At 49.9% G+C, this 16,763-nt stretch overlaps 1 protein-coding gene across 1 annotated transcript; it reads left to right on the forward strand.

Annotated features, from left to right (window-relative positions):
• Positions 1 to 620: 620 nt before the first annotated feature.
• On the forward strand, positions 621 to 1,232 carry LOC131402169 (ral guanine nucleotide dissociation stimulator-like). The gene is made up of 2 exons (XM_058537059.1): positions 621 to 771; positions 1,035 to 1,232. The coding sequence occupies exons 1-2, from the start codon at positions 679 to 681 to the stop codon at positions 1,230 to 1,232; spliced, it is 291 nt and encodes a 96-aa protein (XP_058393042.1). The 5' UTR covers positions 621 to 678.
• Positions 1,233 to 16,763: the final 15,531 nt, after the last annotated feature.

The following is a 16,763-nucleotide window of genomic DNA, read 5'->3' on the forward strand; positions in this document are numbered from 1 at the left end:
CCCAACAGAACTTAGAACTCTGGTTACCAGGCACCCACATTGTAATCACAGCCTCCTGTCCAGTCATTTGAGTGGAGACACTCGACAGAGCAGGATGTTCTCATGTTGTCCCGTGACTTTCCGAGGCTCTGGCCCCCGGAAAGCCCAGAATGAGAGCATGTTAAGTCGCTTTCGACATTGGCTCAGCCCTCACCTCGAATGTCTATGGCCTTTTGGCAGGAGGAACCATCAGGTATCAGTGTGGGCCAGGGCAGGCCACTCTAGGTCAGGCCAGAACTGTGATCCCAAAAGGACAGCCCCACACCCCTTGACACTCGTGTGTGTGTGTGTGTGTGTGTGTGTGTGTGTGAGGTGGAGTTAGGGAAGCTGGGGATGAGGAGGACCCAGCCTGGGCAGGAGCAGGAAGCTAGATGGTGGGAGTCGAGCAGTGTGTTATGTTCATGCTCAAGATCTTGGTTGCAGGAGAGGAAGGTGAGTGCTGGGGACAAAGATCCTCTATCTGCATGTGAATCCCGGGCCCTCAAAGTGTCCTCGCATTCCTTCCCTGATGAAGTCTATGCAAATTCCCCTCTGTGCCTGATCTGTGGGGGTGTTTCCCCCTGTGGCAAAGTCCAGCAGGCCCCTGATCCCTCCTGGCCTGACTGCTGGGCACTGTCACTGCAGAGCTGCACCCAAGAGATGGTCGAGGAGCTGGTGGATGGTTTCCAGTTCACCCTCTCCCTGGAGAGAACACAAGTGCACCAGTCCATCCATGACCAGGGCTGCTCTGAGGTGAGTGTGGGTGCAGAGGGGTCTTCACATGCAGGACTCTTAGATGACAAAGGCAGTACTAGAATGCAGGCTCAAATCTGAGAACCCCCTGGAGTCCCCACATCCAGAATTTTCTCACTAGAGTACCCCACAGTCCCACTCGCAAAGGAATCTGGACCTCCACTCCTCCCCACCAGCTACACAGGAGGGTAGAAAGTCACCTCAGTCCTCCTGGTGGTTCACTGTGATATCACTTACTGTATGTGCCCCCTCCTCACACCCAGTGTGAGGATGAGTTCACTGTGAATTTAAATGAGGCCTGCAGGATGCGTGCCCTCCAGGCAGGCATGATGGAGAAGCTGACAGAGTCCATGGCACCAGCTTTCCTGAGTAGGAACACGTCCAGCTTCACCACCTTCATGGTCAACTACTCGGCCTTAGACACATTCTACCGGGTTCTGGACCAGCTGTTTACTAGGTGAGTAGCCATTCCCTCCTCAGCACAGTGGTGACTCTGCCCACTGCCAGCTGTGTACATTCGGCAAATCCCCACATCTCTCTGAACCTCAGTTTACTCTTCTGAAAGACGGGGGGGAGGATAAATTTCATGGTGATCTTGTAGGGACTAATGGGATCAGAAATGGCAGGTGCTTACCTGGTGCCTGGATCTGCAGAGAGCACTGTGGACGTGCTGTGGTTGTCCATGGTGTTTATTTTTCTCTTCACTGTGAAAAGTAGTCTGCCTCACTGATCTCTAGGATGTGGCCTTTCTGAGTGTGGAAAAACACATAGAAATCACCCTGTCATGGAGTTGAGCTTCTATCCAGCTGGTCCTGATCCTTTTCCTTGGGGTAGCCAATTAAGGATTTCTGGGGCAGCAGAGAGGCCCTAGGCCCACTCAAATGTCTGGGATGGTCTGGCTGGACTTCATTCATTCAAGTGTGTAGATTAAATACCTACTACATGCAGGACTTTTGAGGACACTTAGTAAAGTCAGTGAATGAAGTAGACACAATCGCTGTGCCTCAGTTGTCGTCTGAGAGTCAGACAGTGACATTAGACATCTTTTGCAGGTCCTGTCTTCCATGGTACATCCCAAGTGATGCCCTGATAGCCTCCTTTATAGCTTGAGGCATCTTCCCTTATTCCAGCCAGTAGGGCAGAGCACAGGCCCATCTAAAAAAGTGAGTGGTCTTTGGGTCCAGAAGAAGGGCTTCCTGTCTCTACTGAACAAGCTGTGGAGGGAGAGATGGGGGCTGTGGCTGGGGCGCGCCTGTCAGAACCTTGCATCTCACACATCTTTTGATTCCCAAGGGAAGGCTGAGGTCTGGTGGCTTCCACTCCAGGAAGACAGGAGTCAAAGAATTATGGATGGGTGCCAGGACCCCTGGGAAGCAGAGGGGTGGCTAGGCTGAGTTGTCTCCAAGAGACCCATTCCCATCACAGACCCATCTTAATCTGTCTCCTTTTTTCCATATCTACCTCTTGTGACCACCACCTCCAGGCCCAAGACAGGAGCAACCCGCTCAAAAACCGGCCTCTGCTCAATCCAGTTGCACAAGTACATGGAGGGTTAGGCTGGGCTGTGTCCCGGCCCTTCAGGAGAAGAGTGTCAGCAGGAAGAGAGTCACGACAGGCTCTGTGTTCAACGTGCTGGATGAGCAGGGGCTCATCGCCGGGATGAGAAGGGGCAGGCATCTGTGCCTTGCATGAGAAGTGTGGAGGGAAAGGCCAGGCCTCTGATTCTGTTGCCCAATTGCCTCCCCCAGTGTCATCTCTTCTCTGGTGGGAACCTGCCTGGACCCAGGGCAGGATTTCTGGGAACCCCTGCACTTTCCCTGCTTCAGGATGAAGCTGACATCTCTGCATCTCAGCTTGCCTGGCTCGGAGCTGGGGGGCCACGCCTACTTTTCTCCAGGTCCAGCTGGAGCATCCAATGCCCATTGAGGCAGATCTGGAAGGTGAGAAGACTGCAGTCTGGGAAGATGATTTGCAGGATCTTCAAAGTCTAGTTTCCCTTAAAGGCAGTGGGGTCTTTCCTGGCTGTGACAGGGACCGGGGAAGTCAGCTACTTGAGTTACACTGTTTCTGTCTCCTGCTGCAGTACCATCTCCAGAGCTCCCTCCGGCTCCAGAGCCAGAGCAAGGTCTAGCTCCATGGCTAGATCCAGCTCCAGTTCTAGTTCCACCACCTGTGCTACAGCGGGAGCCAGTGTCACCTCCATCAGTCCCTCCAGGGACAGAGCCACCACCAACATCAGCTCCAGCCCCAGTGCCAGCTCCTGAGCTGGAGCCAGCTGGACCATTGGCTCCAGGGAGAATCATCACTCCACCTGGAGAGATAACAGCAGAGCCAGATCCAGCCCCAGAGCCCACCTGCCCCTGGGATGTGACCAGATAGAACCTGTTGAGGGAGGAGAGGCCTGACTTCTTGGAGTTACCTCCCCGGCTGGTGGCAGAGCAGTTGACACTGATGGATGTGGTGAGCAGCGGGGCTCTCAGGGCAGGTGGGTTCGGCCTTCGCTGTGCCATGAGCTGCCCCACACTTGACATTTCCTGATCCAGAATCCCATGATCTCGGTCCAGTTTCCCTGCTTACCCTCATGTGACCTGAGCAGACTTCTTAACTCCCAAGCTTTTGCTGTCCTCATGTGGACAGTAGAGATGGACACTGAGAGCAGCTGCCATGCAGAGTGGCTGTGCAGCTGGACGAGGTGAAACAGAGAGGACGTTGGGCAGAGTCTGCGCTTTGGTGGGGGAGGGGAGCACACTGAAGTGCTGTATCGTCCTGGGTAGTTCACTCATTTGCCCAGGAGGCCTCAACAGCCTCAGCACTAATTAGGCACCTCATGTGTACATGACTACAAGGCAGAAAAACAAAGCCTGTGGTTGTTGCTGCCTTGGAGAAATGTGTACCTGAAAGAGAAGAAAGACCCTAGGATGGTCAGTATGGGTGGGAGATGCCCCTAGAGACGGTCAAGCAGGAGCCGAGTTCTGATGCTTGTTGGAAGTGAGACTGGGCAGCGAGCAAATGCCACTTCCCTGCACCACATTATCGTGTCCTGGGTCATCCTGTGCTGGGTGCCCTCAGGGGACACAGGTAACACGCAGGGACTCCCACAAGCCTCAGGCCGCATTATCAGCTTCCTGAGCTCCAGCTCTGACCTCTGACCCGGCCTGGGACTGTGGGAGCTGGACACTGAGCTGGGTTGTGGCAGGGCTGGGTGACACTCCCTGTCCTGCCCAGGATCTCTTCAAGAAAGTGATGTCCCACGACTTCCTGGACTCCATCTGGTGCCAGTGTGACAACAGGGGTAATGAGCACCTGGCACCCACCATCCTTGCCAACATGACCCACTTTAACAGGATGGTCGAATGTGTCATCACCACCTGCATTGGGGACCCGAGCATGACGGTCCAGGACAGGGCCAGGGTGGTGGAGCTCTGAACCCAGATGGCCAGGGTAAGATGTGGGAGGCCCTGAGAGCCCCTCTCTGGAGTCAGGGGAACTGCCCCTTCTCCTTTCTCAGCTCTCATGTTTGAAGTCTGTGGTCTGAGCCTTTGCACAATACTTAGGCCCCTCCTGCCAGTGCTTCGATGACCTGACTCCTGGTCCCAGTGGTGGGAATCTCACCCCTTCCTGGGCTCCTTCCTTGGCTTGAGCCAAAATCCTCCTCTTGGAAGTATTCCTCATCAGGTTCCAGCTGTGCCTTTCCTGGGTTCCCTGAGCCGCTGTCTCATCCAGGACAGGAGATGTCAATGAGGCGACAGAAACCAGAGGAAGCAGTGCTCCAGCTCCCCCTCACAGCTCATTCTCTTCCCTTCTCCAGGAATGCCAAGGCTTGAGGAAACTTTCCTCACTCCATGTGATCCTCTGGGCTCTGCAGGGCCCCTCCATTCAGCGTTTAAAAGAGACATGGAGATGGGTGTCCAGGTGGGTAGGCCTCTCTCCATGCTAGCACCACCTGGGTGGACCAGACGCCACACAGGGCTGGCATTGCTCTTCAGTCAGTTGGGACCTCCTGGAAGACAGCAAACCCTGGCGATAGGGTCTAACCTGGTTGGAAGGCTTGGAGTCTTTCTGAAAACTTAGGCCAGTGGTTCTGCTTCAGGAATCAGTTTCCCTAAGTGACAGATCCTGGCTTGAGCCAAATTGAAGATTTTCAAGTGTTTTCAGCAACAAAATTCTCTGTCCACATGAAATTAAGACTGTTTAAAATACATCTGCTGAGAAGATAAGAGAATGGAGGCCCCAGGTGACAATAGGAGAGCCCCTTCCCCAGTGCCAGACTCCTCAGGGCTCAGAGGACACAGTCAAAACGCTCATCCAGGCTGTCTGGATCTTCTGGGTTTTCAAACAAAAGGGATTTTCCCTCAAACAACTCCATAGTGTTTCTTTCCTTTTTTCCCTCCTCAGGAAGAACTGGACAAAACTTAAACGGTTGATGAAAACAAGCCAGCGGGAGAGCAGGAAGTGGCTCAAGGAGGTGAGTGGAGGCTGGAGATCTGGAAGGAGGGGAGGTGAGGTGGGGAGGGACTAGCCAGGATGTGCTTTGGGAAGTTTTTCACTTAAAGTTCAATGAGAAATAACGGTCTGTCTTGTCCAGCTTGACAGGAAGCGGGGGTTGTGAGCTGCAGGGGCTGGTGGGGACTGTTTGGGGCAGGAGGTGTTGGGAACGGGATACAGTGGTGTCGCCTGGACTTTTCCAGGAGGTGAAGAGCTGGCAGAATGAACAGGTCTCTGGCTTCCATGTGGACCTATCAGCTGGCCCTCTTCCTCCAGGCTGGTGGGTGGATGGAGTGGGTGGGGGTTCCTTTCTTCCTAAAGCAGCCCAGCCTGTCCTCAGGAAGCCAGGCCCCTGCTGCTCCTTCTGTCTTCACTGCACCTTGCAGGGGAGGGCACTCTGCCTGCTCCAGGGATGGGCACTGTGAGGTCACACAGGCCTTGTGAACACAGGGGCTGCCAAGCCTTGGGCCAAATGGTGGATCTGGGACAGAACTGTGTGCTCTCTGGGAGTGTGCGATCTAACCCTATAGTGGTCACTGCTGACAAATCAGTGAGTCTCGCCCGGTGCCTTGTTGACAAAGATACACCCCAGATGGCAATGAGAATTATCGGGGAACCTACAGATCCTTAATGGACCTTCCTGACAGGACATTAGACGTCTCCAAGTAAAAAAGGATTCAAATGTCACCATTACACAGCGCCATGGTCACCCCCTACACTGTCACTCAGATGTGGCACAAAGGGGTCCCCTTCCTGAGTGAATAAAGGAGGAGTTCTGTGCAGGGTTTATCCTGAGGGGATCCTAGGGAGCTGAGGCTTTGGCATGGCCTCAAGTCCAGCCTGGTGTCAGAGAATCCCAGGGGGCTGGAAAACACAGAATCCACTTGGATAGGACCCCGAGACACCTTGTGCCTCCCAATCCATGGCTCAGGCTGACTGAGGGCCTCAACACACCCCGAGAGTCCAGAGGACAGGACCTTGGTCAGAGGTGTGTCTGGAGGAGGAGTGAAGACCGAGGGCCAGGCCCTTTGGCTGAGAGGGGGGGTGGTCTCCTCTGTGCGCCCCTGAGCAAGTCACTGCACCTCTGTGGGCCTCGGTGTCCTCATCTGGGATATGGAGGGAGATGATCTGTGGTGCAGGCCTCACAGTGGTGATGAGGTACAAGGGAGAGAGCAATTTGCAGGAGCTTTGTGCTCCTCGTCCTCGAGGGGGGAATGGAGAGTACTGGTGACAGTCAGATGACACTGAGTCCTCAGGCGACCCTGGGAGGCATGGGAATCCTCCTCACATTTTCCTGATGAGGAGAGAGGCTTAGGGGCCTGGGCAGGCCTGAGGGCACAGAGGAGGGAGTGTTGGAGATGGGAGTGATCTAGAATCAGAGCACTCTGGAATGGGAACAGCCATAGACACCAGATGTCCTGGGTCTAGGATCAGGCGCCTGGGAGACACGGGGAAGGGAGCATGGTCTCCCTGAGCCTGTCCTTGACCCTGCAGGAGGTGACCTCTGTGTGGGCCACCCTAGAGATGGATCCCCAGGGAGCCCAGGAGAGGCCGCAACAGCAGGTGAGGGGGCCTGAGGGGGAGGGTGTCAGAGGAGGGGGTCTCTCTCCTCATGGCTTGAGGCCTCCCTAAGAGAGGGCTCCCTCCTCCTCCAGCCAAGATCCTGGAGCCCCAGAGCCTCAAATGCCTGCCCTGGAAGTGACCACGATGAGGCCTGAGAGGGCTGGGCCCAAGATGAATTAGAGTGGAGAGGGTCAGGGAGCACATACCCTGGGATTTGCCAAGAGCAGCCCGTAGGAGGTGACTGGGGAAGTTGTGTGCTCCTGGAGGGGCAACTGAGGGGAGGCTGCTGAGGATCCTAGGCTGCTCTCTGTGGGAGACTGTGTTGGGCAGGAGGCTGGGGTGAAGGGATTTGGGGGAGGGTCCATGGGGGCACCTGAGAGGTGGGACTCATCTCACCACTCCCACCCTGATTTCACAGGGTGTCATCCCCTTCCTGGGCACGTTCCTCTATCACCTGAAGCTGCTGGACATTGGGATGGAGGATGATCTGGAAGTGAGTGAGCCTGGAGGTGGGGCCAGGGAAGAGGATCCTGAGGTTTGGGAGGCGAGAGCCCTGCACTGGGCCCTGAGCTCTCAGTACCTGGCAAACCTTCTCTCATGAGAGCCCCATGGCCACCCCTGGGAGCTGGGGAGTCAGGCCCATCTTAGCAATGCATGAATAGACGCTCTGCGTAAGCCCCCCACTAGGCTCCTTGGGCTGGTGAAGCTCAGAGCTGCCTGCCTGCAGAGCTGCAGGAGGCTGTGTCTGAGCTGCACTCAGCCTCCCCCTCAGACCCTGCCCCTGGGGGAGTGCCATCAGCCCCTGCAAGTGAGGAAGCACTTCTATGGTCCAGCTGTCCCTTCCTCCCTGAAGCCTCAGTCTTCCCATCTGTCATCAGAGAGGGTGCGCTACATAAGGTCTCTGGCCTCAGCTCCCCTGTCCCTCCTGCTCTGGAGCCCAGAGCCTGGCCCAGTGTCAAGTTCTCTTTGTGGAAGGTCTGCCCTCTGTTGGGCCCTGACGTTCCTGCAGCCTGAGAAGGGGTGGGATGGGGGTTAGTTATGGGCTTAGGGCGCTGTTTCTGATGGACATTGGCTGTCTCCCTTCCAGGGAAAACAGTCCAACTTCCAGAAATGGTGTGAGGTGAGCAGCTGTGGGAGGGTGGGGAAGTGGAAATCACAGACCTCCCCTAGCAAGACATTCTCTGGCCTCATCCCTTGGGTCAGATCCACAAAGCTGGGAATCCCATCACGTTGGTGGGTGCGGGGGGGCCTGGCATCAAGGACACCTTCCTGGATGAGGAACTAATTCAAGCTAACTGTGAGGACAGGCAAGTCCTGAATGGAGTGGGAAGGAAGGAAGGTTCCCGAGTGAGCACAGACCCCAGACCAGATCCTCACTCCGCACAAATCCCTAGCAGGGTTCCCCACCCAAGCCCTGTCTGCATCCTGTCCTTCCTCTCAGAAATTCAAAGTCATCAGGAGGATCCAGCTGCTCCAGCAGGCTGCAAATGCGTATGACCTGGAGCCCGAAGAGCGATTTGGGGCCTGGTTCCAGGCCCTGGAGCCCATCAGTGTCCATGAGAGGTGAGGGGGACAGGAGTTGGGTGAGGGCAGGGCAGACTCTCTGTGATGGCCAGCTCCACAGCCTGTGGCCTGGTTCGCTAATCAGCCTCAGAACTCGTAGCGTGGTGACCCATGGGTCACTGGGACTCAGCTGCTGGCAGGCTCTGGGAGGGGCACCAGAGATGTGGCTCCTAGTAGCTCACAGGTCCACTCTGTCCTGTAGCTACTGGGTCTCCCGGTAGCTCACAGGTCCACTCTGTCCTGTAGCTACTGGATCTCCTGGCAGCTGGAGCCCGCACACCAGATGGCGAGCAAAATGCGGCTCTTCAAGAGAAAGAGGAACCGGACATCCTCCAGTTTAGGGCCGAGTGAGTGTTGGGACCAGCAGCAACTCAATCCAGGGGCTCAGTACAGCTTCAGGCTAAGCATGGGCCTGGATCCCAGCTCCACTGCTGACCAGGCCTGGGACTGGCCGCTCCCCTCTCCTCTCTGGGATTCAGTTGCATCTTCTGAAATGGCTGATGCTCAATGATGCCTCCTGCATCAGGTACAAACAGGGTGCTGTTGATGGACTCAGCACACAGCACAGGGTTTGGATCAGAGTGCAGCGGGGCAGGGAGGTGTGCCATGAATCTCAGGGAGGTACCCCAAAATAGTCTGTTTCTTCTCTTCAGCCGCCACGCATTTGGCGATGAGCCGTCACACTCTGGAGACCACAAGTGGAGCTCCTCCTGACCAGCAGGGACACTGGCGCCCTCGGTGTGTACCGGGGCAGCTCTTCCCACCCTGAGTGAATGAGGACATCCTAAGATTTTCCCTTGTTTCCCCTAAAGCGCGAGAGTGAGGCGCCACCCCCCCCAACTCCCTGACATCTGCACCACAGCGACTGCTAACCGATTGGGGAGGAGTGATATTATTTCTTTACTAGTAAATGGTAGATTTGACATTTACGTTATATCCTGTTTCTGTCACAGCCTGGGTGTTGTGGTGTGGTTCTTTCACTTCTTATGCTCATGTAAATGAGACACAGAATCTCACTTTCCTCCTTGAATTAAGAACTTGTGTATGGTCACAGCTTATTGCATGTGGCAGAAGGGAGGAGGGCCAGCCTCCTCCCTGGCTACTGAATGAAACCCTCAAGCCCCCCTTCCACAGAGGACAGGTGCATTTCTGTGTGGTTCACCTGGGCCAGGAGCAGAGACAACCCCTCAGATCTCCCTGGATGTAGAGGTTGGAGGGACTTTCCCAGGCAGAGCAATAACCACTCAAATGTGGGTGTCTTTCAAATAGCACCTACCAGGACCATGTCCTTCCCCAGGTCAGTGGCTGTCTTTCTACAGATTTCCAGGAAGAAGGAATGTTTTTTGCTTCTCTTGTTGAGGTTTCTTTGATCAGATACTGGAACTTGCCATTTTCTAACCAGTCTCTGGAATTGCATCAACACTAAATGAGAAAAAAAATGTAAAAAGATAAAAGTTTGCATGTGTAAAGGACAAGGACAGAGGAAGACCATGTGCAGACGGACTAAGGGCCCACAGGACATCCCCATCAGGCCGCCTCTAGGGCTCCCTGTTCACTCTTCGCCTAGATTGGAATCCTCCTGGGATCATGGCCCATGCCCTTGGAAGTCCTTTTCCCGCTTGTTTCATATCCAGAGCGAAAGATTCATGATGCATCTTTTAAAACTACAACAGGACTTTGTTCCATAAACCTAACTGCTCCCAGTGAACTAGCATTTCCAACATCCCTGCAATTCCTTGTATGATTCTTTTTGGGTAGAAATTCCCTAGATGGCCCCCAGCCTCTCTGTCAGGTACATCATGGCCATTCCTCCCCGGCTGGGCCTGATGGATCAGGGGTAAGCTCTGGTTTACCAGGACAAGAGACCTTAATCCTGTCCACTGAATGACCCACACCATCCCTTGCTGCCCTGGGTGACATCTGGGCGCATGTGGTTCTGAGGTCCCTGGTCTCAGACAATCACTAGTTTACACACTCGTGTTGTTACTGACTTCTCCCAAAGGGGCAGCTGGGCCTGAGGTCGTAGAGCACGTAACCCCTGGGATGGCTGTGTTCTTTTCCCCAGTCTGTGCTGTGGTTATATGTATTTGTGTTACAGGGATGTGAAACTTTCTTGTTGGGAGTTTTGAAAGATGAGGCAGGAGAGGGGCAGGTATAGAAGTTGGTCCAGCAGGGGAATGCCACCAATCTTTGACACAACAGACACAACCTTAGAAATTAAAATGCTGAGATGCTCCCCAGGTGGGTGGTTAACAGACACTGCTCAGAGCTCATGCCGAGAACCCACTCAACGACCTGGAGCTAAAGGGTTAGCATCCGGCATTTTGAACATCACGCCCTGGAAACACCCTGTAAGACAAGGGCCATTGTCTTGAATTCCTTGGTACTTCTTCCCCCTCCTTTCTGAAGGCTGCAAGTGTCACCCAGGGAGGACTTTTCAGCCAGAAGCAGAGTAGAAATCCTGGTTCCCACAGCCCAGGTCCTTCTTTTCAGGTCACTGCCATCCAGGAAAGAAAGAATTCACACATCGGTGTAGACAACACAAACACACACACTCATATCCCACCCAAATCCCAAGATGCATGAACTACTAAGAGATTAAAAGTGACTTCAGAAACAGATCAACCAATTACAAAAGAAAAGTTTCATTAAGATCCTGACTCAAATAAAATGTAAAACCAGGAAATAACCTTGACAAAACTGGGAGACTTTGGATACTGACTAGAGAGTTGATTATACGAATGACATTTTTAATTTTGTGTGTGATAACGTTATTGTGTTTGTGTTCCAAAAATCCCTCATCTGATAGAGAAACTGAAATATTTACAGTTGAAATGATGTGCTCTCAGCCATCTCCTCTGATTAATTCTTGGGGTCTTGGTGTGAGGATAATCAAAGCCAGATTGTATATGAGTTGACAATCTTTGAAGCAAGTAATAGGTACACAGAGATTGATTTTTCTCTAATCTGAGTTTTAGAGATTTTTGAAAACCTTCAGAACACAATTTTGATAAAAACAGTATACTTGGTGTTCACATTACAATGTTACAAATTAAAACATCACAAATATAAAGGAATGCTTCTCCTTCCTGACCTAAGGAAGCTCTCTCTCAGTCTGGCGTCTGTGAATGACCTGATGATGACACCAAATATTCACTTATCACATGTTTGTTGAGTAATTCCTATGTGCTCTGTGCTGTGTGCAAGGCAAACACATTTCCACGACTCTGGATCTAGTGTGGGAAGGGAGACAATGAGCCTGCTGCCAAGGTTCTCTAAGTGGAAAATAATGTCCCTGGGGGTATGCTCATTCTTGAGATTCCAAAATCAAAGCTACACAAGTTTGCCAGGTAACAGATAAGAGTTACTTAATTCACGATATAGAAATCACATATGTCTGAATTACCATGTGACAATGAAGAGAAAGATTGATGGATTTTATGTTATAATTAGATGCGAAATCATCGTGCTGGCCCCTGGCTGAGTGGTTAAGCTTGGCATGTTCTGCTTTGGTGGCCCAGGTTCAGTTACTAGGCATGGACTAACAATACTCATTAGCAACCATGCCGTGATGGTGACCCACACAAAAAGTAGAGGAAGAATGGCAACAAATGTTAGCTCATGGTGAATCTTTTTCTGCAAAAAAAAAAAATAATTAGATACAAAATCATAATAAAAATTTATGGAATCTGATTTAATATACATTCAAAGACAAATCTCATTCTAGTAGGTCTCATCACTTCATTGAGTGCAAGTTCTAGAAAAAACATACGTAAGTTCAAAACACTAATTCTTCAGCTTCAATTGTCCTATCAATTTTCATATAGAAAGGAGAAAAATCATGGTAAATAAAAATTGAGTTTTACCATGAAAGGTCAAGATCATGATAGACGTTACAAAGAGATGCTGTGAGAGTCAAGCCTGTCTCATGGGGAATTTCTCAACGGCACCACGCTCCTTTTCTTCAGCACCGATGTTGCTTTCCTCACTGTGTTTTCAGGATGCCTTTCCTGGCTCCTTGCTCTCTCTGCCTCCCCGGCAATCTCGTCTGTGCTCCAAACCACAGTCAGTCTCTCCCATGCTATTCTTCTCTTTCTGTGTCTGTGTCCTGATATCTCTAGAAGTTGCCCATTGTCTGCAGAGGGGCTGTGAGCGACCCAGACCCATTCCTCGACTTATCTCTGACCAATATTGACAGTGGCACCGGTGAGCTCAGGGCTGGTGTGCAGATGCCTCGGCCCAGGCATGGTCCAGGGATTCACATGGACCAGCCTGTGTGACTCTTTCGAAGGTATTTGCGACTCCAAAGAACTTAAGAGTTCTCTTTCACTGCTGCAGGCCTGGAGTCCCTGCAGTCTACTGTATCCACAGTCTTGCTGCGGTTTCTCCAAGGTCTCCTCCTACTGACTGCCCCTGACCTCACCGCCAGGATGGGAAGTTATTCCAGTAACTGGCCTCTGGAAGATGCAGCTGCTTAGGCTTCAGGGTGCATAGATCTTCAGTTTTCTGAATGGGTTTAGTTTCATGGTCATACTGTTTCCACTATGACGTCAGGGAATATTTTTGGAGCTTTCTCTTTCAAAACAAAATAAAATGTGAAATTTCAACAAAATGGAGGATGAAGACTACCATCCATGGAGAATCTTCTCAGCTCACGTGGATATTCCGCCCTCCTTCTCTCCCTGGAGACATGTGTCGCAAATCACACAGTGCATCACAATCATTGGAGGGTTTTTAAAACTCAGATTACTGGATCTCAACTCAAGTAGGTCTGGGGAAGGAATGGAGAATTTTCATTTCTAAGAGGTGATGTTGAGGTGCTGGTACAGGGACCACACGTGGAGAACAGGATTCAGTGAAATCATCAAGCTGACGTGAGACAAGGAAAGAAAGCTCAAGGTCATTATCCAGTGTCAAATCCAAACCAACTTCCCTCCGTCATCTTGCTTCAGGACGTTCCTCTCCTCCTCTCTCTGTCATGGTCAAATACACACAGGCTGGTGCCTCACAGCCCACTGTTATTGGGACACAGAGTTCCAAGGACTTCAGAACTCCTTTCAGGGCCTCACCTCTAATGAAATTATTCTCTACTCCACCCTTAGTCATTCACTTCCACATCCGATCCTATCTTCACCCATAATTCTCCTGCTCACCAATCAGTAATTCACAAACACCATATTCTCACCACAAATTTGCACATTTCCAGGTTTTACACAAAGAAATCCATTCTAAATATCCATTCTTCAATAAACTAGATTAGTCCAGTAGGAATATCTTCACAACGCTTTCCTTCTTTTCTTCTCCTAATCCTTTCTAGTAATCTCAGATTCACAGTCATCATTTCAATCATCCACTGACCATACTCCCAGATTCTTTATTGCCATCATATCCACCCTGCACACTTCAGATGATTTCAAATACCTGCCATGCCATGTTGACACTTACACTGAACAGAGAATGCGCCAGGAGCCTGTGGATCCCAACAGAGAATCAACAGCAACCAATGGACCTATATGCATTCCTCTAATGCTTTCTGAATGCTCTGCTCATTTCTTTCCATTTCTTGAGTTCCATAAATCTCTATATTCCGACCTCCTCCATATTTCACAGATAAATTGTTAACCCCCAGACAAGAAATATTTCAATCTCTAGTCATCATATCTACAAATATTCCTCATAAGGAATTCATTTATCATACCTTTTCTGTTGTTATATCCAAAGAAATTGATTTTTTGGCTGAAACCACTCTGATTTTAATCTTATCCTTCCATTTCAATGACATTATGCCCTCAATATTTGTTTTGATTTCCATAACTTCCCTACTGGAATCATCCCTCAAGTTTCAAATATGCACAAATCTCTACCATCTACAAACCAATCTCTCAGTCAGCATTCCTAATAGTCCTCACCCTCCACGCCCCTCCTCTCTTCCTCCTGCCAGTGATCCATTTTGAAAAGGTCACCTGTATCCCAATGCCTCTGTTTCCACAGTGCCCACCCAATCCCATCCCCATTCTGTGAATGCTTCTCTTGCTAACCTCAAGAGCCATATATCTTACTAATTCACTGGGGACTTGTCATGATTTTTCTGACATGCTCTGCAGCAGCACGTGACATTGCGGACTCCAATTTCCTTTTAAAAGACCATTTGTCCTTGGGATCCACCACCCTACACTGTCCTGCTCTTGCCTGTCTAAACTTCCTGAGCAACTTCCAGGCTTCTCTTTATGACCACCCCACAATGACTGATGCTTCCCAGAAGTCAGCCTTGCTCTGACACTTGTTCCCCATCTGCACCCTCCTTCTGGGGCAACCCCATCCATTTCCTTGGCTTCAAATACCACTAATGAGACAAACATGTCCAAAGAATCAGCAGAGACCTAACTCTGAACCCCAGACCCATTTATCTACCTGCACATTCACCATATCAGTGATGACTCAACTCACAATGACCAGGTCCCAAGTTGAACAAGTCACTTACCCAAATAATTGGCTTCTCTCTCAGTGTCTCCAAACTCACTTATTTGTGGTAATAACCTGTCTAGCCCTGGATGTCACCCTGGACACCCTATCACCCCACACTCACATATCAATGAACCATCCATCCACCCTTCTGAATCTACCTACAGGCTATCCACTTCTGATTTATTTCTACTCACCTTTCAGACCTCATACAAAATATCACTTCCAGACAGTGAACACTCCTGCTCCAGTAACCTGAATTTCAAAACTCCATTTTTCCTCTTTGTTGATTTTTTTCTATTTTAGTTATATGTGCATTATTATCTATTTCTTTCAAGATTTAGTTCTTTCTCACTAAATTAGTTATTTCATGAAGACAAGACTAATGTGGATTTTCCAAATTTTCCCAAAATAGTGTTCACATATGGCTTTGCACACAAAAAGGGCTCACATATATTATGTGTACAATATATAAATTATATTCATATACATATAAAATTCAAACACTAAAATTTTGCTTCATGAAATATTTTAAATCCATCCACTTAACTACTCTTTTTTTTTTCCCCGAGGAAGATCAGCCCTGAGCTAACATCCATGCTAATCCTCCTCTTTTTGCTGAGGAAAACCGACTCTGAGCTAACATCTATTGCCAGACCTCCTCCTCTTTTTCCCCAAAGCCCCAGCAGATAGTTGTATGTCATAGTTGCACATCCTTCTAGTTGCTGTATGTTTGACTCAGCCTCAGCATGGCTGGAGAAGCCCACCTGGGGTTCCGAACCACAGTCGCCAGCAGCAGAGCACACACACTTAACCACTAAGCCACGGGGCCGGCCACTCCACTTAACTACTCTTGTGCAAACATACCACCTTTAGATGGTACACTGCAATAAATTAGCAGGAGTAGCTTAAGATTCCAAATCCTTTCTCCTTCTAATCCAGTCATGAGACTCTAGTCACAATGATCTGTTTAAAATGCGAAAGTGATCAATTCATCTTAACTTTTAAATCCTCCATTTCTGTCTTCAGCACATATTTCTCCAGTTGTCTTATCATAATTATTAATATTACCCTTTTCATTCCCTGATATGTTCCAGTTTGGAGGGAAAACTATTTGATCATTCTATTTTTAGAGCACTTACTACATGCAAAGCTCTGGTGTAAAACCTGTGATCTACAAAATAACTAAACAGACACACTGCCCCTGTTTGATTTAGTGTTAGTGGGAGGAAATAGATAATAAATGGCAAAGGATGTATAACATGTCATGTAGAAATCACTGCTGTGATGAACAATAAGGCAGAGAGTGAGAGTTTGAGCTTAAGCACATTTTCAAATTTCTTGTGTGTGTGTGTGTATGTGTGTGTGTGTGTGTGTGTGTGTGCACGTGCTCATGACTGCTGCCTTGATCTGATGAGTTGTTTCTTCCTGGGGATTGGGGGAGCCTCCTATGACTCGGGAAATTTCCTCCATATGCACTTAATATGAACTTTGTTATCCATGTGTATTAGTCAGGATTCTCTAGAGAATGAGAACCATAGAATATATATAAACATGTACAAGTGGAGATTTATTGTAAGAATTGGCTCACAAGGATATGGAGATTGAGAAGTCCCACAATATGCCATCTGCAAGCTGGAGAACCAGAAAAACCAATGATATAATTCAGTCAAATTCTAAAGGCCTGAGAACCAGGACCTCAGATGTCCAAGTGCAGGAAAAGATGGACATCCCAGGTCAGGAAGAGACAATGGATTCAGCCTTTCCTTGCTTTTTGTTCTACTGAGCCCTCAACAGATTACATGATGCCCACCCACACTAGTGAGAGTGGGTTTGTTTATGTAGACCATGGAATCAAATGATGTCTTCCAGAAATATTCTCACAGATACACCCAGCAATAATGCTTCACAGTCTATCT

Source organism: Diceros bicornis (assembly GCF_020826845.1).
Source record: "Diceros bicornis minor isolate mBicDic1 chromosome 30 unlocalized genomic scaffold, mDicBic1.mat.cur SUPER_30_unloc_4, whole genome shotgun sequence".
Taxonomy (NCBI): domain Eukaryota; kingdom Metazoa; phylum Chordata; class Mammalia; order Perissodactyla; family Rhinocerotidae; genus Diceros; species Diceros bicornis.

Excerpts from the sequence above, each read along its gene's own strand:
- LOC131402169 (XM_058537059.1), top strand. The coding sequence starts at position 679 with ATGGTCGAGGAGCTGGTGGATGGTTTCCAGTTCACCCTCTCCCTGGAG. Across the intron at positions 772-1,034 it reads ATGACCAGGGCTGCTCTGAG|TGTGAGGATGAGTTCACTGT; the intron begins GTGAGTGTGGGT and ends CCTCACACCCAG.